Source organism: Pongo abelii, chromosome 9 (assembly GCF_028885655.2).
Source record: "Pongo abelii isolate AG06213 chromosome 9, NHGRI_mPonAbe1-v2.0_pri, whole genome shotgun sequence".
Classification (NCBI taxonomy): domain Eukaryota; kingdom Metazoa; phylum Chordata; class Mammalia; order Primates; family Hominidae; genus Pongo; species Pongo abelii.
This window is the reverse complement of record NC_071994.2, coordinates 6,141,183-6,164,880: the sequence shown is the minus strand read 5'-3', so window position 1 is coordinate 6,164,880 and position 23,698 is coordinate 6,141,183. Positions and strand designations below refer to the sequence as shown.

General features: G+C 49.8%; 2 protein-coding genes across 8 annotated transcripts in view; both read right to left on the bottom strand.

Moving 5' to 3' along the window:
* The window catches only part of TESMIN (testis expressed metallothionein like protein), a 48,214-nt gene extending 39,337 nt beyond the window's left edge, over nt 1-8,877 (bottom strand). For all 7 annotated transcript variants that reach the window (XR_010141804.1, XR_008511540.1, XM_054525511.1 and 4 more), the window contains exons 1-4: nt 8,758-8,877; nt 7,203-7,712; nt 3,429-3,587; nt 1,173-1,293 (exon numbers count right to left, since the gene is read on the bottom strand). Coding sequence is in view for 5 of the 7 variants with exons in the window: in XM_054525511.1 (XP_054381486.1) it covers nt 1,173-1,293; nt 3,429-3,587; nt 7,203-7,673 (751 nt within the window). In the remaining 2 variants the exon portion in view is untranslated. The remainder of the gene's footprint in view (nt 1-1,172; nt 1,294-3,428; nt 3,588-7,202; nt 7,713-8,757) is intronic.
* A 3,307-nt stretch (nt 8,878-12,184) lies between these two features.
* The window catches only part of CPT1A (carnitine palmitoyltransferase 1A), an 89,897-nt gene continuing 78,383 nt past the window's right edge, over nt 12,185-23,698 (bottom strand). The window contains exons 15-19 of the mRNA XM_024255747.3: nt 19,923-20,057; nt 18,858-19,010; nt 17,529-17,642; nt 16,867-16,959; nt 12,185-15,041 (exon numbers count right to left, since the gene is read on the bottom strand). Of these exons, the coding sequence (XP_024111515.1) occupies nt 14,955-15,041; nt 16,867-16,959; nt 17,529-17,642; nt 18,858-19,010; nt 19,923-20,057 (582 nt within the window). The 3' untranslated portion in view covers nt 12,185-14,954. The remainder of the gene's footprint in view (nt 15,042-16,866; nt 16,960-17,528; nt 17,643-18,857; nt 19,011-19,922; nt 20,058-23,698) is intronic.

Sequence of the window (23,698 nt, the reverse complement as noted above, 5' to 3'; positions counted from 1 at the left end):
TGCACGTACTTTATGGTGATGTTTAATATGTGCACAGCATAACAAAGGAGATGCAGGTGGGGGGAGTATGATTATATAATAAAGAAATTGAACTGGAAAACACTATATAAACTCTCTCCTCCTGCAGACCTTAAGGCACTAGGATTTTGTCATGTGCCAGGAGGAAGGGGAGCAGGAAAGACCTTCTCCCTGCCTGTAGAGATCAGAGATGCAGCATGGACCTATAGGAGATGAGGCCAAAGGCCCAACCTCAGCTTCTTCGCTGTGAAAGAGTCAATGTCTTGAGGATATTTATTCTGTCCTTGGATAGGGAGACACTCAGGATGCAATGGGGAGATAGGGAGTCACACTTTGTCTTTTTGCCCTGGACTTCACAGGCCAGTGAAACTGCATCTGGATTTGCTATTGGTTTCAAGTTATAGGCAAGGTCAGGGAATCATCTGACAGTGAATATTCTCTCGTTACTCAAGATCTAGGGTAATGTGATTATGTGCAGTCCCCATAGAGTGGCCTAGTTTTCAAGAATTAGCATCTCACTTTTGTTAAACACAATCCTAAAATACGTCATTTACTCTTTCTCTAATCATGCATAAGGCATTTCAGAACAATCAAGTAGTTACAGGTCATTTCTTATTATTGTGCTAGGTTAAAAAGTTTCTTAGTCAGATAAGAATGAATTTCTTAGAATGCATGTCAGACAAATCCTTTGTTATTTCAGAACTCATGGTGATTAAAGCAGAATGATAGTTCTCATTGATTACACTGAAATGTTTACATTAAAATGTAGGTGTTTAAACCACACCTGAAGTCAACCCATCAGGTCAGTCTGGGAAAGGCTGATGTTTCAATCTAGGCACATCGAGGCACCTATTTGTGGAATTCCTACGAATGCAGTGTTGGTCTGAGTCATCACCTGTTAGGATCACAAAGCTCTCAGCAGCTAGGTGACATGAGGGACAGCTATCCAAGAATTTGAGACAGTCAGTACAGGGTATAAAAATTAGTCTATAGATATAAATTTTTATATTCTTAGCTTACTAATATGGACTACGAGGTTTGCCAAATTTCCTATTTAATATCCTGGTTGCCATTTCACTTTATATACAAAGCCAAACATATTCATTTACCAACTTACATATATGACATAGTTTTTTTATTAATTAACTTTGTACCTGACTGTAGATAATTATTTTGATCTTGATACTGAGGAACCAAATGGAGTGCTTTTAGTTCTCTTGTTCCAGAATTGTCTATACATAGCATTTGTGTGCCCCCTTTCAATTGGCATATCACCTAAAATGAAAAAGAACAATCGGGTTGCATTTTTGAAACATAATTCCAGTAATAATGAACCTAAATAAACTTAAATCTGAGAAAATAGCTTTAATCCAGAAGCTACGTTTTAATGGAGGATAGAAATCTATAGATCTGTTTTCGATTTCTTACTCTGCACTAACATGCTCTTTGGAGACACCAAAGGGCAAAAAAAAACAAAAAAAAAAACAAAAAAAACCCCAGAAATGTTTCCTGAGATGCGTTCAGTGTGCGAACAGAAAAAAGTTCCTGTGCCTGGCTTTCTCCACAGGTGTCTGATTTAGTTGGGGATCAGGTAGCCATGCCCTAGAGCTTCCTTTGTCCTGTCCTCACTCCACCATTGACATGAGCAGAAGAGGGTGCTACTCCGCCGAGCCCCAGCCCATTCAGCCCCAGTGGGCACTGAGGCCTTGGCGGCATGTCCCTGAGTCCCTGGGCACACACTTAAAATCCTCTCTAATTTTACTCCAGCTGTTCTTTCCTGCCACACACACGTCATTACTTAACACATGGGGTTTTAAAAACACATCTATTTTATTTCCTACAAGTACAGCTTAGAAAGGTTAATCCAAGAACTGTAAAGTTCTAAGAAGCCACACTGATCTGCCTGGGCCTGAGCAGCACTGTCAGACCCCCCTTGGATACTGACCGTAAATAAATGGTTGCAAGCCGGGTGGGTCTGCCAGTCCATCCCATCAGTCAAGCAAAAGCACTGAGGAAACTCACTGTGTGCCCAGCCCTGCTCCAGGCCGTGGCATGTGGGGATAGAAAGGCGAGAGATGCTGTGGCTTCTGCCTGGACACAGCTTCCAATTCTGCTGGCAGAACCACAACTACACAGAGCAGCTGTGCTTTATACACTTAAGTTGCTTATAATCTAGATAGGAGAACCCAAAGAACCATAAAGGACCAATGTTATCAAAGTAATACACATTGGACCTACTATGGTCACTGGGTCAATACTCCACATCATCCTGACATTTGATGAGAGGCCAGCATTCATGTTCAATTGGAGTTGTATTTGTATTTGGAGGATAAAGTTATAGCTACACACACACACACACACACACACACACACACACACACACACACAGAGGAAAGGCTCAGAGTGAACTCTGCAGACCTGCCTCTACTGCACACTCCTGGGCCCCACCCACATGGGAGCCTTGGCTCTGCCCTCTAGGGAAATGTGCTAACATCACTCTGCGGTCTTGGGGAGTCAGAGAGTTCTCATCCTGCTGACCTGCTTTTAGGGTCCTGGAAAAACTGCTATCAGAACCCACAGCCCCAAATAGAACCACCGATGGAGAGGCTAATGTTAGTGTACACCACAGCTAAACCAAACTCATGACAGGCTCATTTTCAAGTATTTGCTTGTTAACGTCTACGCCTTACAGCAAGGGCCTCATTTCTAGGAATAAAGAATTGCTGGGGGAAAGGCAATGATCGGTTCTTGGACTCTGGGCGCTTTGCTAAGGGAATGCTGTGGGGGACACTCCCCCCCCATTCCTAGTCCTTGGCACGTGAGATCTGGAGTCCCAGATGCACCACTTAACTATGAAGACCAACGTAGACGATGTAACATCTCTGTTTCTTATCCATAAAGTGGGGATAAAAAGAATGCCTATCCTACAGAGTTGTTAGGAGGATTAAATAAAGGTGCAAAAATATGACATAAACCACAGCTGTGACTGATTATGTACCCTATACAAGCGTTACCTGTTATCATGAGAGATTGGGGCACGAAGGAAGCAGGCTCTGCCCTGAAGCCACAGAACCGCGCCCCACACCAATATGCCAAACCGTGAGGCTCAGCTGCAGTCCCCGACCCCAGCACTGCACTAACTGATGCGATTTGTGCTCGCTCTCCTTAATGAATATAGCAATGTCCTCATCTTTGTTCGATCTGCTAAGATGGAGTAGAAATGAGAATCTTAGAGGTGAGATGTGAAAGGCTGTAGCTGATGTCCCTGTTTTGCTAATGAGACAACCAAAAATGCTGATACAATACATATGTGAAATGAAAAATGAGTGAAATGATCAGTCGACTTAGTATTGATGGGGTCCAGCATTTAGTATAATGTTAGTCCTACACATCTGCTTTAGCATAATTACCATTGGGTTGGAATCTTTCTTAAGAGAACAGCAGGAGGCATCCTCTAGTTCCTGGGACGATGGGAACTTGCAACAGGATTCCTGAGCAAGAAGATTCTGCAAAGTTGCTTCTTCCGTATTATTACTTGTAATAGTACCACCTGCTTCCTTGATTTCAACCTAGAAAAAAGCAATAACTATTTTAGAGAACACATGGTGGACACTGGCTCTTGCAGTTGCATAATCTAGAAAATTGAAATCTCAGTGATAAGTAGAAGTTACATTTTAAAGAAAAGAGCACCCTTACTTAGTGCCTCTTCCTCACTGGTGCTTCTAAAACTATTAATTTCTCCTTGGTGAGGGGTGGGCAACAAGAAGGGGCAACAAATCATCTGACCCACCTTCCTGGGGACTGAGGACTCCGAAGACCAAAACCACCTGCCCATGAGTTGTGGAGATGTGATTTTCATGTGGCATTTGTGGTTACTTTAAAAACACACCTAAGTAACTGAGGAGAGTCCCCCGCTGGTCGTCTGCCTCTCATGCTGCTTAACAGTCCCCGACTCTGAGCTGAAGGCCTGCTCTTCCTTCAAGTCACTTAAAATGCTGCCCCTTCATCACACATTTTTTTTTTTGAGACAAAGTCTTGCTCCGTTGCTGAGGCTGGAATGCAGTGGTGTGATCTCAGCTCACTGCAACCTCCACCTCCTGGGTTCAAGTGATTCTCCTGCCTCAGCCTTCCGAGTAGCTGGGATTACAGGCTTACACCACCATGCCCGGCTAATTCTTGTACTTTCAATAGAGACAGGGTTTCACTGTGTTGGCCAGGCTGATCTCAAACTCTTGACCTCAGGTGATCCACCTGCCTCGGCCTCCCAAAGTGCTGGGATTACAGGTGTGAGCCACTGTGCCCAGCCCCATCACACATTCTTCCAGCATGCTCAGTAGTTTGAATTAGATGTTCTAGTCAATGGTTTTTTTCCTCAAAAAGCCCAAAATCCTTGGTAACGTTTTAATATTATTTATGATGTGTTTATAGGAAGATTTGTAATTAGGTAGGAGCCCTTTCCTGCCTTAATAGTAGGACAACAACGAACATGAAATGGTGGAGAGTAGGGAGAGGCTGCCAGCTTTGTGTTCAAGATGTCTTCTGTAACAACTGTCAACCCGATGACAAAATAACCAAAGATATGGAGAAATACAGGGATAATACTGAAAATCAATAGAATTTTTAAAAGTAAGAATCCTCGTGGCTAAAAAAAAATTACAATCAGGATTGTTTCAAAATTGGGATGCTGCTTTTTACAATCTGTAGGAATGTGAGGAGGACTGGGAAACCCATGCTTTGCATCCTCCCTCCCCTCCCCTCCCCTCCTCCTCCACCTGCACTTGCCCGAGCTGCCTGGACCAGAGGACAGTTGGGCTCCCCAAAGGCCAGGAGGCAGGCCACAGAGTCCTTCCAAAAAGATGGTGGCTCTAAGGTAACATACTAAAGACCTCAAATAAAAATCACAGAGCAGGTATCTTCCAAAATGCAGATCGTGACTCAAATTGGAGCTTGTCTAGCCCAAAAAAATCAGGGGCCCAAACAAATCATATTTCCCATATATGGGCAAATCACTCAGCACAGCAGACTAGTATCTAGGTATAAATCTTAAAAGAGATAAAGTTTAGCTATATTTTAAGTCGCTTTATTTAGATATTTTAAATTTCATATAAATACAGATAAAATTTTCTTCTACTTGCTGCTTTGGGGGATGTGCTATGCACGTCATCCCAGTTTAGATTCAACTTATCTCCCTGTAATCAGCAAATACTACTATAATAAATCTATCATTTCCTCAGCTCTATGCAACTAATATCTGAACTACTTATACTAAAATTCCATTTCTGACCTTTCGAAACAAAGGTCAATATGTGGGAATGAATTTCTAGAAAAAGGAAATTAGCAACTGATCCTGAATATTTACTGAAAATAATTCCATTCTGTTTAAACGATAAACATGTCTGTGCTGTATCTGGTCCATTTTATTAATGAATCAGAAAGCAGTCAATAAAAATTTAAAAAGCAAAGTCTCTAGTTTGTCAAACCAGCAATCTCTTAAAATTGGATTAAAGAGAATTTTACTATCTTTAACATCAGCGAATTCTCTTGTGTGTGTTTTGTTTGTTTTTTAAGACAGGGTCCCACTCTGTCGCTCAGGCTGGAGTGCAGTGGTGCAATCTCGGCTCACTGCAGCCTTTGCCTCCCAGGTTCAAGCGATTCTCCTGCCTCAGCCTCCCGAGTAGCTGGGATTACAGGTGTGTGCCACCACACCCGGTTAATTTTTGTATTATTTTCCCTGTTCTGATTAATGCTTTCTGACTCCACTCTGTGAGGAAATGAGCCAAGCTAGGACCTACGGGCAGGAGGCGCTGGGCAGGAGGCGCTGGACACGACTCCGGCTGGGCAGTAAAATGCAGTTCTTAACATTTCAAGCCCTCTGAGAAAGGCTGTGAGGAAGACCTCTGTCCTGGCAAAAGGCTGGGGGGACTGGTGAGCTCTATGGCTCCTCTGAGAACAAACAGAGGTCAGTGGAGGCCCCAGCCTCTGCCCATCATTTTCCTGTACACTAAGGAGTGGCAATTACCATAACAGAAAACCAGAAGAGCAGAAATCCAAGCTCCTGCTGCTCTGGCTTATGATACAGGGTCAGGCTCCAGCCATCTCAACACTGACTCAAGCATTGTGTCCCACAAACGCTTCACCTACAACCTACTGAAAGGACCTCATGGATGAGTGGTCTCGCCACAAACGCTTCACCTACAACCTACTGAAACGACCTCATGGATGAGTGGTCTCGCCACAAACGCTTCACCTACAACCCACTGAAACGACCTCATGGATGAGTGGTCTCGCCACAAACGCTTCACCTACAACCTACTGAAACGACCTCATGGATGAATGGTCTCGCCACAAACACTTCACCTACAACCTACTGAAACGACCTCATGGATGAGTGGTCTCGCCACAAATGCTTCACCTACAACTTACTGAAACGACCTCATGGATGAGTGGTCGCGTTTTCTGAGCTGGGTCCTTTTTGAGGGGTCAAGAACACATTTTCCTGGGACTCTTTGTTTCCTTTGAAAACTCATTAGCTTTAACAAGAACAAAGTGGAAAATTATCAGTGGTCATCTACAGCTAGAGAGGGCAGTCGGCTGGGAGCTGGCAAGCATTTCTTTAGGCTCTGATTTACATTGCATATGCTTGAAGAGCTATTACTCAAAGGGAAGATCTCACATCTTGACTTCAAGGCCGGGAAAATCCAAGTATTAACTCTGAGTCCTTGCTGTGGATTCCAAGCCTGGTAAAGTTAAAGAAAAAAAAAATGCAAGATGCAAACATGCCAACCCTCCACCACATTGCGTTTGTTTTCACAGACAATAGCTATCAGCAGAAAGCGGGCCTCTCTCCTTAAGCCAAGGATAGCAACAGGGCCCCAAGGGAACACACGTCCTAGCTTTCCCCCGCTTTTTTTGTTGCCCGCTGTCTGCATGGTTAGGTCAGCTTTGGACGACTGGTGCAGGGCAGAACCCCCTCCAGGGGGAAGGGCTTGGCTGGGCCGATGCATGTTGGATTAGGAAGAGGACAGAGTATACGCTCTGCCGAGAATCAGTGACTCCGGTGGGCTCTGTGTGGTGTCACCAGGGAAAATGCTTGTAGAGGGAAATCCTGGGGTAGACTAGCAGCCTCAGATGGGTTGGGGAAGGGATGGAGGGGGAGCTGTGCCCACTCCCCAGGCGGTTCTTACTGGGATCACCCGGACGCCCGGGTGGGCGGCTCCTTCCAGGACCCAGGCGCCCAGGGGCAACACCGCCGGGCTGCGGTGCGCGGGCAGCAGCGAGGACAGGAAGTGCACGTTGCAGGCGGGAGGCTGCGGGGCCTGCGGGAGCGCGACGTCCTCCAGCGCGCTGAGCTCTGGCATCCCGGGGTACTCCCCGAGGAGCTCTCCGCCGTCGCTGTCGCCCACCGCGAGCTTCGCCTTGACCTGGCCCTTGCAGTCGGCGCCCAGCGCAGGGTTGAACGCGTGCAGGAGGGGTTCCTTGGGGTCCGCCGGGCCCAGGTACGCGTCTTTGAAGACGTGGAACTCGTCCTCCTCGTGCTTCACGGGGGCCTTCAGGCCGATGTTCTCCGAAACGAAAGGAACCTCGGGGCTGAAGAGCTCCGTCACTATCGCATCCTCGGGGCTGGGCAGCCCGCCCTGCAGAGGGCCCTCCTCCATGGCGCAGGGCGGCGGGGCGGGATGGCGGGGGCCGCGCACCTGCAACACGCGGCCGGGTGAGAGGCAGCCGGGGAGGGCACGAGGGGAGGGGCGGCCAGTAGAGGGGGCGAGGGGAGGGGCGGCTAAGGGAGGGGGGGCCTGGTGAGGGGGTCAGGTGAGGGGCGACCAGGTGAGGGGCGACCAGGTGAGGGGCGATTAGGTGAGGGGCGGCCGGGGAGGCGGTCAGGGGAGGAGCGGCCAGGGGAGAGGGTCGGGCCGTGAGGGTCGGGGGGTGAGGGGAGAGGGTCGGGGGGTGAGGGGAGAGGGTCGGGGGGTGAGGGTCGGGGGGTGAGGGTCGGGGGGTGAGGGGAGAGGGTCGGGGGGTGAGGGTCGGGGGGTGAGGGTCGGGGGGTGAGGGTCGGGGGGTGAGGGGAGAGGGTCGGGGGGTGAGGGGAGAGGGTCGGGGGGTGAGGGTCGGGGGGTGAGGGGAGAGGGTCAGGGGGTGAGGGTCGGGGGGTGAGGGTCGGGGGGTCAGGGGGTGAGGGTCGGGGGGTGAGGGTCGGGGGGAGAGGGTCGGGGGGTGAGGGGAGAGGGTCAGGGGGTGAGGGTCGGGGGGTGAGGGTCGGGGGGTGAGGGGAGAGGGTCGGGGTGTGAGAGGGTCGGGGGGTGAGGGTCGGGGGGTGAGGGGAGAGGGTCGGGGTGTGAGAGGGTCGGGGGGTGAGGGGAGAGGGTCGGGGTGAGGGGAGAGGGTCGGGGGGGTGAGGGTCGGGGGGTGAGGGGAGAGGGTCGGGGGGTGGGGGGTGAGGGTCGGGGGGTGAGGGGAGAGGGTCGGGGGGTGAGGGTCGGGGGGTGAGAGGGTCGGGGGGAGAGGGTCGGGTCAGGTGAGGGGCGGCCGAGGAGGGGTCAGGTGAGGAGCGGCCAGGAGAGGGGCGGCCAGAGGAGGGGCGACCAGGTGAGGGGCGACCAGGTGAGGGGCGACCAGGTGAGGGGCGGCCTCGCCCACCGCCCGCCGCCCACCCTCAGGGGCCCGACCCGGCCCGGCAGCCCCCATCCCAGCCTGCAGAGCCGAGGCCCAGCCCCGTCAGGCCTCCTCGGAGGGACGCACCTGGGGGCCGCCGGGGCTGCCGCAGCGTGGAGCGAGCGGGAGGGGGCGCGGGCCGGGCCTCAGGCGCAGGCGGCCGTTGGCGGTTGGAGAAGAGGGCAGGGTGAGGGGCAGGAACCTGGGGGGAGGGGAAGAGGCGCCCGGGGAGTGGGCGGGGCCTGGGCGTGGGGCGGAGTCGAGGTCAGGGCGGGGAGGTGAAGGCGGGGCCAGGGAGGTGTGGTGGGCGTGGCCTGGGGCGGGCGGAGACAGAGTCGCGAGGGGCGGGGCCTGGACTGCCGCGGTTGTCGAAGCGGGTCAGGGGATGCACTCCCAGGGCTCAGCCGATCCAGACTCAGGTGGGGAAACTGAGGCCCCCATCAACTCGGGCAGCGCTAAGTGGACTGCCCAGCTTGGCTTCTGTCCTTGGACTTCAGATATATTTTTCTGGCCAGGCGTGGTTGCTCACGCCTGTAGTCCCAGCACTTTGGGAGGCCGAGGCAGGCGGATTACTTGAGGTCAGGAGTTCAAAACCAGCCTGGGGAACATGGTGAAACCCCGTGTCTACTAAAAATACAAAAATTAGCTGGACGTGGTGGCACGCGCCTGTAATACCAGCTACTTGGAAGGCTGAGGCAGGAGAATCTCTTGAGTCCGGGAGGTGGAGGTTGCAGTGAGCCGAGATCCCGCCACTGCACTCCAGCCTGTGCCACAGAGCTAGACTCCGTCTCAAATAAAAAAATAAAATAAAATAATATAAAACATTTTTCTACACTCGAGCTCTCAGTACGGACCCCGGCCTGGGACGCTGCAGGTGGACAGAGGGCAGGGGCTTGCACCGCACGTTCCCAGCCTCGCATCCACTCCCGATCCTTGGTGACGCAGTTTACAGGTGCAACTGATGGAGCTGGTCCCGAAATAGAAGTAACAAATACGGCCAGTCGTGGTGGCTCACGTCTGTAATCCCAGCACTTTGGGAGGCCGAGGCGGGTGGATCACCTGAGTTCAGGAGTTCGAGACCAGCCTGGCCAATATATAGTGAAACGCCGTCTCTACTAAAAAATACAAAAACTAGCTGGCGTGGTGGCGCACGCCTGTAGTCCCAGCTACGCAGAAGGCTGAGGCTTGAACCTGGGAGATGGGGGTTGCAGTGAGCTGAGATAGTGCCACTGTACTCCAGCCTGGCCAACAGAGAAAGGCTCCCGATCAGGGGGAAAAAAAAAAAAGTCACAAATACAATAAAAGTCTCAAATTTTGGGTGCGGAATGAGCTATTTCATCTTTAAGGAGTCAATAGATATCACTATTTAATCAAGAGAAGAGGTGAAAGTTTAATTCAAGTGATGGCGAAACCTGCAAAGGGTGTAGAGGGACTGGCAGGAGTGGGTGCTGGGGAGACAGCCTCGGGTACTGTCTACTCAGGTACTGTTTTGGTAAAAATAAAGAATGTAAAACATCAGCTTTCTAATCTCACTTTTAAAAATTAAATACTTTTCTAAATTTTTAAAGGGTAGTACCCAAGGCACAGCAACACCGTGTACTATTTAGTCGTACATTTAACATTCAAAAATCAAGAAAATTTTGCCTGGGGCTGGGCGTGGTGGCTCATGTCTGTAATCCCAGCACTCTGGGAGGCCAAGGTGGTCAGATCACTTGAGGTCAAGAGGTCGAGACCAGCCTGACCAACATGGTGAAACCCTGTCTCTACTAAAAATACAAAATTAGCCAGCCGTGGTGGTGCACACCTGTAATCCCAGCTATTTGTGAGGCTGAGGCAGGAGAATTGCTTGAACCTGGGAGGCGGAGGTTGCAGTGAGCTGAGATTGCACCACTGTACTCTAGCCTGGGCAAAAAGAGTGAAACTCCGTCTCAAAAATCAAACAAACAAACAAAAACAACAACAAGAAAAAACACTCACAAAAGCAGAAAAAACAATAAAAGTAATAAATCAAAGAGCCCAAGAATTATGCATAGCTTGAGTGGCCCGAGCAAGAGAGTATCCCACAAGGTTGCACCGTTCATTCGTTTACTAATCAGAATCAGACATCTACTGAGCAGCATCATGCCAGGCATACACAGCCACCTGTGGGGGTCGCCCACGGGTTGCAATCGAGCCTGGAGGCTCTGCACCTGCTGCTCCTAGACACTTGCTGACCTGCTGCACTGGCCGGGCTGGCTCCGTCGAGTCTCTCAGGTCTCAGCTCAACCCACTCTAAGTGGGTCACCCTCCCTGCCAGCTACCACCCCCTCCCAATGACCCTCTTAGTTGCCTCAGAACACTTAAAATCCTTCAGCTGGTTGGCTTGTTCTCTTTTTCCTCTGTGATATGGTTTGGCTCTGTGTTCCCACCCAAATCTCATCTTGAATTGTAATCCCTCTGTGTCAAGGGAGGGACCTGCTGGGAGGTGATTGGATCATGGAGGCGGTTTCCTCCACGCTGTTCTTGTAATAAGGAGTGAGTTCTCACAAGATCTGATGGCTTAAAAGTGTTTGGCAATTCCCCCTCACTCTCTCTCCTCTGCTGCCATGTAACAGATTTCTTGCTTCCCCTTCACCTTCTGCCATGATTATAAGTTTCCTGAGGCCTCCCCAGCCATGCTGAACTGAGTCAATTGACTGTCTTTCCTTTATACTTACCCAGTCTCAAGAAGTTCTTTATAGAAATGTGAAAATGGACTAATGAGACAGCCAGAACCTGATGGGGTCACTGCTGTCTCCCCAGTGCCTAGAACAGGCGCTGATATGGTTTGGATGTGTGTCCCCACCCAAATCTCAGGTTCAGTGGTAATCCCTGATGTTGGAGGTGGGGCCTGAAGGGAAGTGACTGGATCATGGGCGAGCGTTTCTCATGAATGGCACCATCCCTCTTGCTACTGTCCTCACCATAGAGTGCGTGAGTTCCTGTGAGATCTGGTTGTTTGCAAATGTGTAAGAGAGCACCTCCTTTCTTTCTCTCTCTCTCTGTCTCCTTTCGCCATGTAGAATGCCTGCTCCCCCTTTGCCTTCTGCCATGAGTAAAAAGCTGCTTGAGGCCTCCCCAGAAGAAGATGCCTCCATGCTTCCTGTATAGCCTGCAGAACTGAGAGCCAATTAAACCTCTTATAAATTACCCAGTCTCAGCTATTTCTTTATAGCAATGTGAGAATGGCCTAATACAGGTGCTCAAGAAAAACAGAAAAATGGAATTCATGCATTCCTTTAACATATTTATTGAGCATCTATTATGTGTCAGGCACTGTTCTCAGCACTGAGGCAATGGAATGGATGAATAAATGCACAGCAAGTGAAAATCAACAGGCTTTTCTTTCCAGCCCAGCACATGAACTTGGTGATGTTTATGGTCTCCTCCAAGGCCTTGTTTCCATATGCTGAGACTTTCCACTTTGTCTCAAGTATCTGAACTTGGTCCTTGACTTATAATCCCCTTAATATAACAAAAGACACAGAAACAAATCTTGTAGTAGACTGGGGTTAATGTTTTATTAATGATAACCTACATTCACACTGCATTTCTAAGATTTACATCCAAAGAACATATTGTATTTACATGCACCGGTCAGCCCAAGATAATAAATTCAAACCATGGCTGCGTTAAGACAATGGTTTGTTCCAAATTAAATTAAATAGATAATACTCTTATCACCCCCCTTGGACATGTACAATAAGACCCCTCTTTCTTCCCTCAAGGAATATAAAATTGCATTGATAACTGCACTGATGAGCAACAATTACATTTGAAACATTTAAAACCTGAGAGAGAAACCCAAATATGTTTAAGCACTCACGTCTACACTCAAAATGCCCTGTGAACTCTACAGTAACACAGATTGCTCAGTGGTCAACAGTGCATGACCTAGCTGGCTCTGGTAGGGACTGACGCCGGCTGCCGGCTTTTAACGGGAAGTGCTATTCTTGCCCAGGGCAGAGGGAGCTACATCCCCCTTGCCTGCTTGACTCGTACACCACGGACAGTCAGGGGCTTTTGTTGTTGGTTTTTGCTTTTTTTTTTTAGATGGAGTCTCGCTCTGTCACCCAGGCTGGAGTGCAGTGGTGCGATCTCGGCTCACTGCACGCTCCGCCTCCCGGGTTCACGCCATTCTCCTGCCTCAGCCTCCCGAGTAGCTGGGACTACAGGTGCCCGCCACCACGCCTGGCTAATTTTTTGAATTTTTAGTAGAGACAGAGTTTCACCGTGTTAGCCAGGATGGTCTCCATCTCCTGACCTCGTGATCTGCCCGCCTCGGCCTCCCAAAGTGCTGGGATTACAGGCATGAGCCACCGCGCCTGGCTGCTTTTTTTTTTTTCTTTTGTTTTCATTTTTTCTTGCTTTCAGGAGAAAAAAATCTTTGGCCCATAAAGGTGGGGTTTTTACATCACGAAGTACACATACATAAAACATACATGTGGGCCGGGCATGGTGGCTCACGCCTGTAATCCCAGCACTTTGGGAGGCTGAGGCAGGTGGATCACCTGAGGTCAGGAGTTCGAGACCAGCCTGACCAGTATGATGAAACCCCGTCTCTACTAAAAATACAAAAATTAGCAGGGCATGGTGTCGGGCGTGTAATCCCAGCTACTTGGGAGGCTAAGACAGGAGAATTGCTTGAACCTGTGAGGCAGAGGCTGCAGTGAGCTGAGATCGCACCATTGCACTCCAGCCTGGGCAACAAGAGTGAAACTCCATCTCAAAAAAAGAAAGAAAAAAAAAGGCGTGTGTTCTCCGGCAAGCACCTTCCATTGACTCCAACAGTTCAGCCGTCGCTGTTGTACTGTCGGGGTGCAGGACCTGAAGGAGTCAGGCCCAGCTAGAATCAAGTGGTCAAAAAAATAAATACACGATTTAAAACAATGGACAGCTAAGCTTGTCATGACAGCCAGTGGGAATTTCATTCCATGATGCTTCATTTTTGCATTAAATACTGAAGATGACTCAGTGCATAATTGCTTTGTGGTCCATGAGACGCTTTGTGAAGGCACTCCTATCTGAAGGACAGGCTGGGTGAACACCTAGCACCGTCACTCGAGACATCTTGGCCGGTCACCAAGATGAGCCGGCATACTGTCTCCATCACCCTCCAGCGAGTCTTCCCCCTCACCGGGTGGGAGGAGAAGACCATCCCTTAGGGTCGTGGAGCCGCTCTCTCCTCACCACGGTGGGCTGCCCTCCCCTTCCTCACTTGCTGGTCCCTGCTCGGTGGCCAATGCCCTGCCCTCCTTGCTGTCACTTTGGGAAAGAGATCCTCCTGAGGCACGTGTCATGTTTTATTCTTGAGTGAATTATCTGACCATCACGGCCCTTGCTCCCCTTTTATGACATGTGCCTGTGATTTCTTCTGTTGCTTATGATGACAAGAAGGCAGTCCCGGGAGGGGAGTCTGGCACAGCTGCCCTTGGGAAGGAACTGGTGTTTCTGAGGGGGAGGGAGCCGGTGGGGTGTAGCAAATGCTTATGTAGGGTTATCCATACTCAGTCAATGGTGAAGGGAACAGTATACCCACAATTCCACCCAAAGACTCCACAAAATAAATCTTTCTCTCCATCTCCCTTACATTTAGGGCCTTTCATTTTTAAGGCACTGGGTTGTGAAGACTCGAAGACATACAAGGTCAGTAAAACTGAAGACGTTTTACATCCTGCTTGCTTCAAATGTGGAGAGGCAAACACAGGCTACTGGACCAGACGGGAACAGTTACCCATGGTGACAAAAGCAGGTCTCCAAAGCACAGCATTTTGGTTAGTGCATTCCAGATGTGTTAGCTACGACTGGGGACACCACCAACTTGAATAACACATTTTTCTTTTAACAAAACAAAAGTTTACCCTGCTTGGATGATGCTAAATGCCCTTAAGCACTAGGTCTTCAGTTGCCACTGAGAAAGCACACCATTTCCATTCCATTGTGTGTGAAGCCACAACCCTACTAATTCCTTCATTAACTCAACAAGATTTGCATCCCTTAATAAATCCAAGCCGATGCCGAGACATCAGGGGAGACTTTATCAAATGTCCCCCAAGGGAGGGCAAGTCTGGAAGTAGTGGGGTTATGCTTCACAGGGTAGAGATACTGTTCTAGGAAAAAAAAAACACCCAAATTTTCTGGAAGGAAAACTTCTGAGTTTTTTTAAGAGCAATTTTTCATCCCGAACTAAGATCAGGATTAATGCCTATTTTTCATTTGGTTTGTATCAGAAGAGCTCATTTTCCTTCCCAGCAGCTCCAGTGGAATTACTTTTTGGAATTAGAACTGAGATCAAACAAAGTGATGATGTCAATCATTGCTTCTTTCAGGTGCTTTCCAAAGCGATGAGAATCCTTTCATGTAAAAACAAAAACCAAAAACGTATTAAAACGTGGCCATCCCCACATTTCAAGCTTTTTCATTTGCAATCTGACCCAATGTTTCATTGAAATTCCTTTCTGCCAGTTCTCTAAGATCTGACCAACGTCTTAAAGCTTAACTTACACATTCCGGAGAAATGCTGATGGTAAAGAGGTGACAGCTGACGTGTTTGTGCGGGTGTGTTGTCGATCTAAGCCTTCCCCTAATGCCAATGCATTCATGCCACGGAAAACACAATGACCATCCTGAGCATGGTGGTTCATGCCTGTAATCCCAGCACTTTGGAATCTCTTGAGCCCAGGAGTTCAAGACCAGCCTGGGAAACATGGTGAAACCACGTTTTTACAAAAAATACAAAAATCAGCCAGTTGTGGTGGCACTCCCCTATAGTCTCAGCTACTCAGGAGGCTGAGGTAGGAGGATCCCCTGAGCCCAGGAGGCTGAAGCTGCAGTGAGCTGAGATCACACCACTGCACTCTAGCCTGGGTGGCAGAGTGAGACCCTGTCTAAAACAAACAAACAAGAAAAGAAAACCACAGTGAACAAATGAACCCCAACTTCCTCTGTTAACAGCGACAGTGGCATGGGTTGCCAGGCTATGTACGACAAGGAAAGCAGAATATAAATGAGGGCAATGTGCCACGCTAGGGAGGAGGTCCCTTTTTCCATCTACAGAGGAAGCCAGGGGTCCCCTGCTCTGTATGCAGATTTCTTAGCGTGTACCCATTATTCTTAGTTCACCTTCCAAGTGCTAAAGAGTCTGAAAGTTACAGCAGCACTCCAACATTAAGCTTCAAAACCATTGCTGCCAACAGAGGTAAACATGTTAAACCAAATTAGATACATTTTCTTTTTTTTTTTTTTCCTGAGACGGAGTCTCACTCCATCACCCAGGCTGGAGTGCAGTGGCATGATCCTGGCTCACTACAACCTCCATCTCCCAGGTTCAAGCGATTCTCCTGCCTCAGCCTCCCTAGTAGCTGGGATTACAGGTGTGTGCCACCACACCAGCTGAATTTTGTATTTTTAGTAGAGGCAGGGTTTCTCCATGTTGGCCAGGATGGTTTCAAACTCCTCACCTCAAGTGATTGGCCAGCCTCAGCCTCCCAAAGTGCTGAGATTACAGATGTGAGCCACCGTGCCCGGCTGAGATACATTTCTTTAAAACTAGGTAAAGAGAATTTTGAAATTCACTTATGGCTGGGCACAGTGGCTGAAGCCTGTAATCCCAACACTGGGAGGCTGAGGTAAGAGGATCGTGTGAGCCCAGGAGTTCGAGACTCGCCTGGGAAATGTGGGGAGACCCTGTCTGTACAAATAATTTTTTAATTAAAAAAATTTAGGCCAGGCGCGGTGGCTCATGCCGGTAATCCCAGCGCTTTGGGAGGCCGAGGCAGGTGGATCATCTGAGGTCAGGAGTTCGAGACCAGCCTGCCCAACATGGTGAAACCCCATCTCTACTAAAAATACAAAAAAATTAGCCGGGCGTAGTGGCGGGCGCCTGTAGTCCCAGCTACTCGGGAGGCTAAGGCAGGAGAATCACTTGAACCCGGGAGGCAGAGGTTGCAGTGAGCCAAGATCTCGCCCCTGCACTCCAGCCTGCACGACAGAGTGAGACTATGTCTCCAAAAAAAAAAAATTTTTTTAAAAAGCAGTCCATTTACGTGAAAATGCCCAAACCAAGTAAAAGCAGGCAGTTGAACTGACTTTTTCTGTCAAATTAAAGATGTGTTTCCTTAAAAAGAATAAAGTAAAAATAACCCATCTTCAGAAAAAGGAACTTCTTTTCATACATACCGTCTCAGGGCAAGAGAACTTGGAAGAAATGTGGAAATTGATGAGGTTCTCTCCCACAAGGATGTACGACACACCATAGCCGTCGTCAGCAACCTGGAGGACGAGGAAATTTGAATTTGTTGCTGGGAAATGAGACGATGTGAAAAAGGGACTTTCTAATGTTCTAAATGCAACACTGGCCGGGCTTGGTGGCTCCTCCTTGTAATCCTAGCACTTTGGGAGGCTGAGGCAGGCGGGTCACTTGAGCCCAGGGGTTCGAGACCAGCCTGGACAACATGGCGAAACCCTGTCTCTACAAAACACACACACACACACACACACACAAATTAGCTGGGCATGGTGGCATGCATCTGTAGTCCCAGCTACTCAGGAGGTGGAGGTGGGAGGATCACCTGAGATAGGGGAGATTCAGGCTGCCATGAGCCATGATCATGCTTACTGCACTCCAGCCTGGGTGACGGAGTGAGACCTTGTCTCAAAAAAAATAAAAAATAAGTGCAAGACTGCCAAGGACATCCATAGCAATGATCGGCAGTAATTCCTTTACAGCGGTAGAACCGCAAGGTAACGGGGGCACCCAGCACAGAGATGGGCCCATTACACCCCATTACCTATCCCATCACCACGCCCCACTGCGCCTCACCCAGCTCCGCTGCACTCACCGGTCCAAAGCCCCCTCCGCTGGACACGTACTCTGGGTTATTCTCCAAGTCAAACAGCTCCACTTGCTGCTGAGGGGTCTGGCTTGTTGATAATCTCCAAGGCTCAGATAAAACCTATTGAGTGAAACAGGGAAATGTTCCAACGACACTTTTCCTAACCCCTCCTCTACCGTCTCTCAGGAGTCGCCTTGGGAAGATGAGAAAAGCCTGGCTTGGTCTTTTGATTGTTCCAGACACCACAAGTCTATGTCTCCGAAGGCCTCGCTGGCTCAGGCAGCATCTGCAGAGAGGATGCGGGGTGGGTGGGGCCTCCAGACTGGGGCACGGAGTGCGGGGCGGGGGTGGGGGGCATACCAGCAAATAGCATCTCAGACAGTGAAGGTAACGGATATATCGAGTAAGATCCAGAACGGGGACAGAGGTGTCAGACTTGTACCAACTCCCACGAGCCAGCTGCCATATTTTCAGAGAATTTTCAAGCTGGCTGTTAAATACAGCCACTATTAAAAATTAAATTTGCCAGGCACAATGGTTCATGTCTGTAATCCCAGCACTTTGGGAGGTCGAGGCAGGCAGATTGCCTGAGCTCAGGAGTTCGAGACCAGCCTGGGCAACACGGTGAAACCCCTCTCTACTAAAATACAAAAAAAAAAGAAAAAAATTAGCCAGGCATGGCAGCGTGTGCCTGTAATCCCAGCCACTCGGGAGGCTGAGGCAGGAGAATAGCTTGAACCCGGGAGGCAGAGGTTTCAGTGAGCGAAGATGGCGCCACTGCACTCCAGCCTGGGTGACAGAGCGAGACTCCATCTCCAAAAAATAAAAAATAAAATAAATAAATAAGTAAATAAAAATTAAATTAAATTTGAGCTGGGCACAGTGGTGCACATCAGCTACTCAGAAGGCTAAGGATAAAGAATTGCTTGTGTCTAGGAGTTTGAGACCAGCCTGGGCAACACTGTGAGACCCTGTCTCAAAAAATAATAATAATACATTTCATAAACTTACAATAAAATAAAGGATTTTAAAAACAAAGGTGGTACGCATTCACAGCTCATCAGCCCCTAGTTACTTCCGTGCGTCTTACTGTGAGTAAGCTCTCGAGGTCTTCGGGTCTATTAAGTCAGGGGCTACGTGTGACAGCGAAGTTACTGAAGAAACGCGGTACTAAACGCGCTGCTCACATTTTCCATTTTATGACAGCTACGCCCACAGACCCTTTTTTTTTCAAATGCCCACTATGACATGAAAACAAGTTCATGCAAGGCTGTAGTAATTTACTAAGTTTTGGTCTAGCCAATACAACTGACGGAAGAAGTGGAAGAGACTTACTTCCTTAAGGAAAGGGGACTCCACAGCGAGATATTTAGACACCACGTAAAGGCAGAAGAGGTGACGATCGATCCCAGAGCCGGTCATGGCGAGGCGATACATATGCTGATGTTTCTCAGACGCCAACTTGAACAATTTCAGCCTCTGTTCCACCTGAGTGACAAAAGTTGGGATGGACATATGTTGCCTGTCTCAAGTTGAGCGGTTACGGATCTAGGTTAGCCACCACACCTGGCTAATATTTTTTGTTATTTTTAGTAGAGACGGGGTTTCAACATGTTGCCCAGGGTGGTTTCGAACTCCTGAGCTCAGGCAATCCGCCCGCCTCATCCTCCCAAAGTACTGGGATTACAGGTGTGAGTCACCGCGCCCAGTCTGACAGCCTTTCCAGATTGAAGTTTGTCTCGGAAAAAAGAGCCCTGGCCTGTGTCTCCTCTGGGGATCAGCAGAAAGCACCTGCACGCTGGAGTCAGGTGGACCCAGTGGCCTGGGTCTGACCTCGGCCATTAATGAGCGGAATGGCCCAGCAGCTGCTGAGTTCATCTAGGCCTCCGTTTCTTTATCTATGGAAATGAACTGATGACACTTCTCAGGACCACTGCTAAGAAAATTTAAAGGACAATGTACAGAACACCCCCAGGTCCCCAGCCTGGCACTTGGGGCCCAGCGTGGCAATGGCTCTAATAACCAATGGAAGGTCTCCGTGTGGCAGTCACAGCTCGCCTACCCTGACACCAACTACCTGTTCAGTTCCAAAGCAGCCACCTGCTATGCCTTTCCTCACTGTGGTGTCCTGGCCTAATTTAAAGACTCTTGGGAAGTAGAATATGATTTGGAGAAGTATCATTTGTAACGTGCGTCTCTGTCCTTGTCCCTACCTTTACCTTTTAATATTTTAATACCTTCTGTACCCTTGAAAGGGGCAGAGGAAAGAAGCTGAATTGAGCACCCCTGAAGAAGAAGGTACAGGAATGATGAGATCAGAGAAGCTGGAGTGACGGCCTCCAGAAGCCTTTTAGGGAAGCGTGACAAGCATGCTGTGTCCTCAGCCTGATGGCACATTACCGTCTGGGCCGGGTCCACCATGGCCCGCACGAAGTCACACGACTCAGTGGTGCAGGAGCGCACGGTCTCCGTCCTCCCCTCTCGGAAGAGCCGGGTCATGGAGGCCTCGTATGTGAGGCAAAACTTGCCCATGTCCTGGGGAAAGAGAAGTACTTTAGTGCACGGCAGGGCATGCTGATCTGTCTAAAACGTAAGGAAGGATTGGGTAAGGTTGGCAAGGAGAAGTGGACTTCATCATCAACATTTTTTTGAGACGGGGTCTTGCTGTCAACCAGGCTGGCGTGCAATAGCATAATCACAGCTCACTGCAGCCTCAACCTCCCCCCGCTCAGGTGATCCCCCCACCTCGGCCTCCTGAGTAGCTGGGACTACAGGTGCATGCCACCATGCCGGGCTAATTTTTTTAAAAATTTTTTTGTAAAGACAGGGTTTCACCACATTGCCCAGGCTGGTCTTAAACTCCTGGCTCAAGCGATCCACCTGCCTTGGCTTCCCGAAGTGCTGGGATTACAGATGTGAGCCACTGTGCCCAGCCTATTGTCAATTTATGTTTTCAGTCTCTGGCTGCTTTTACATGTGGGTAGTTATGTGGCAGCAGACAGAGGTGTCACTGGCTTCAGGAAGGGCCTGGTGGAGGTGGGTCAGTTTCTAGGTTAACGAGGTTTCTGTTTCAAGATGTAACTGATACCATGACACCCCCCCCAACCCCCGAGTCCAACACACCTCCACTGCATTCCCTTCAGGCTAAGGTGCAGCCTGCAGCAGTGTACAGAAGGAATGCTGTGCACAGCAGGGGATCTGTGTTTGAAATAATTTAAAGACACAACGTATTGCCTGGAGCAATTCCACTGCATCTGGAAGATGGTGAGAATGATCTGGGAGAGACTGTGCTGGGGTGCAGGAGGAATGTCTTTAGCAGGAGGGCGGGAAGTGGGTGGGGCCGGAGCCCGAAGCACAGCCACTGCCCCTGTTAGACGGGAAGCCTCAGGTGGGCTGGCAGATGCACAGGGAAGGTCTCTTCCAAAAGCTCTGGGTGAAACAGAAGAAAGTGGGCCTGCTGAGGGCTGGGCTGGGGAGGAGGTGCTGGCAGCGCGAGAGGGGTGTGACGTGGCATTCAGGGGCATGGAAACACGGTGCCCGGGCCCACCGGGGTCAGCGCTCCTTCATGGGGAGGGGAGACAAGCCAGCTGTTGAATGCTTTTTTTCCAGCTAGGCCGGTTCCTTGGGAACAGAATCACAGCAGCTGGAGAGCTGGGCTGAACCCGGCAGCCTCTGCAGGCTCCCCAGGTGAGTTCAGGGGGACCAGGGAGCCGAGGTAAGGGATGGTCCCAAAGAACGATGGAACCCATGCCCAGCGAAGAGAAAACGGAGGGCAGGGAAGGACAAGGGGATGGGGTCAAGGAACGTGGGCATCTGGGCCTAGAGAGGACAGCACGGCAGGAGGGGCTGATGCCCCTGAGGCTGAGCCTTGGTGGAGATGCTGGGATAGTGCAGCAAGGGCCCCTGCTGGGAACAGCAGATGGTGGATAAGGACAGAGACAGAGTCCAAGGCAGCAAGCAGCTATGGGAGGAACAGCATCTGCGCGCTCTGCCCCAAGAGGGGGCCTGGGGCCACCAGGCCAGCTCAAAGAGGACCAGGTTCCAAGTGGGGATGAGACGGTGATAAGCAGCAGTTTATGGACCCAAGTGATTCCTGACTAGATACATCCCTGGACATTAGGGTGCACCCTGGCACAGGCCCTGGTGGCCCCAGGGTGGCAGACTTGCCAATCTGCAGAGGACACCATGTGGCAGGCTGACACTGTCAAACGAACCCAGAAGAGGGTGCCAGAGGCAAGGCTGGGCTGAGCACAGGGCCCGCTCAGCCTGGGAAGGGGGAGTTGGACAGAGCACAGGGCCCACTCAGCCTGGGGAAGGGACAGCCGGACAGAGCACAGGACCTACTCAGCTGGGGAATGGGGAGCCGGACAGAGCACAGGACCGGCTCAGCTGGGGAAGGCCTGGCACCTGCACACAGGCCCAGCTGAAGTCAGGCTCCTTACGGTGTAGCCAAGATCTCTGGAGGAGAGGAGGCCCCTGAAAGGCAGAAGGAAGCGTGCAGGCCCAGGGCCCTGTGAAATGAGAGCGCAACAGCCAGCAGAAAAAAGAAACTGAAGGTGTCGACAAGAACAGCAGCTTTGCAGAGAGAAGCGTCTAGAGACCGTGGGAGCACGTTGGACACCAGTGCCAAGTAGCACTTGCAGTGAGGACCTGGCTGAGCCCCCAGGATCCCCCCAGCATAGCTGGCCGCCTTGGGGAGCTCTCTCCCCCAACCCACAGATGCCACCAACCCTGGGGGCATGACACAACACTCAAGATTCCCTTGGGAGCGAGGGTCACAGGCCTGGGGCCTGCCATGAGGCCACGGGGCCTCCTGCTTCCCATGCTGATAGCAAACGCGCTTTCAGAGCACTTCCTGCATCTCCTCACTGCAGAGCACTTCACAGGCGCTCGTGATGAAGAAGTGGGGAGAGGGAGAGAAGCAGATAAAAGGGAAAGCAGAAATGTGGCATTTTAGTTATTTAATAAAGGTAAACTTGAAGTATATGATGCAATGATCCATTTGAACCCAACGTTCCAATATCAAACTTTAATTGTGTAAGTTATGAGAACAGTCATGCTTTGTGCCCACAGTTTAAAAGATAAGTCATCTAAAAAACTTCTTGGCAAATGCATTGAATATTAGTGTACAAGCCCCACTTGAGCTCAGAAGCCATCAAAGAGCCAAACCAGGTTACAACTGCGGCACCCTTGACCCACTGTGACCAGCTGCCATCAGGGGGATGGGCCTTCGCTGCCACCAAAACATCTCCAGTTTCTAAGAAGCAGGATTCAAAGACAGTCTATAGATATACTAACATATGCGGCATCACACACTAGCACTGTTACTATGGGGCTAATGACTCAGGTTGGTAGGGCCTGGGGATTTTTCACCTCTCTAGTTTCAAAAAAAAAGATTCCAAAGCAGGAGGCAAATAACTGCTGCAGACTAGAATTAACACCACTGTCTAGTGTCAGCATTCAATCCATATTCAATATTCAATACTGATTTACTGATGCTCCCGGCACAGGCTATACTGTTGTTAAGACAGATCATGCCTTTGCCCTCAATGAGCAAACATTCTAGCAGGAGAGAGGGATGAACAGAAAAACTGTATCACATCAAGTCAGGCCACTGAATAGAAATAACACAGGAACAGGAAGCAAGGGAACAGAGCAATGGGGGAGGGCCTACTTTTTTTTTTTTTTTTTTTTTGGAGACAGAGTCTCACTCTGTTGCCCAGGCTGGAGTGCAATGGTGTGATCTCGGCTTACTGCAACCTCTGCCTCCCGGGTTCAAGCAATTCTCATGCCTCAGCCTCCTGAGTAGCTGGGATTAGAGATGTATGCCACCATACCTGGATAATTTTTGTATTTTTAGTAGAGATGGGTTTCCCCATGTTGGCCAGGCTGGTCTCAAACTCCTGACCTCAAGTGATCCACCTGCCTCAGCCTCCCAAAGTGCTGGGATTACAGGTGTGAGCCACTGCGCCCAGCCCAGGTAGGGGCTACTTTAAAAAGGAAATGGTAACATTACTGCCCTAACCAACTATATTGCAATTTGGCTGAGAGCAGCTGCCCCGGCAGAGCAAGTGCGAAGGTTAAGGCGGGAGGGACCTTGGCATACGTAAGAGCAGCAGAAGGCCAGTGTGGGAAAGCAGGATGAATAAGGCTGAAAGAGCTATTCGAGAAGGGTG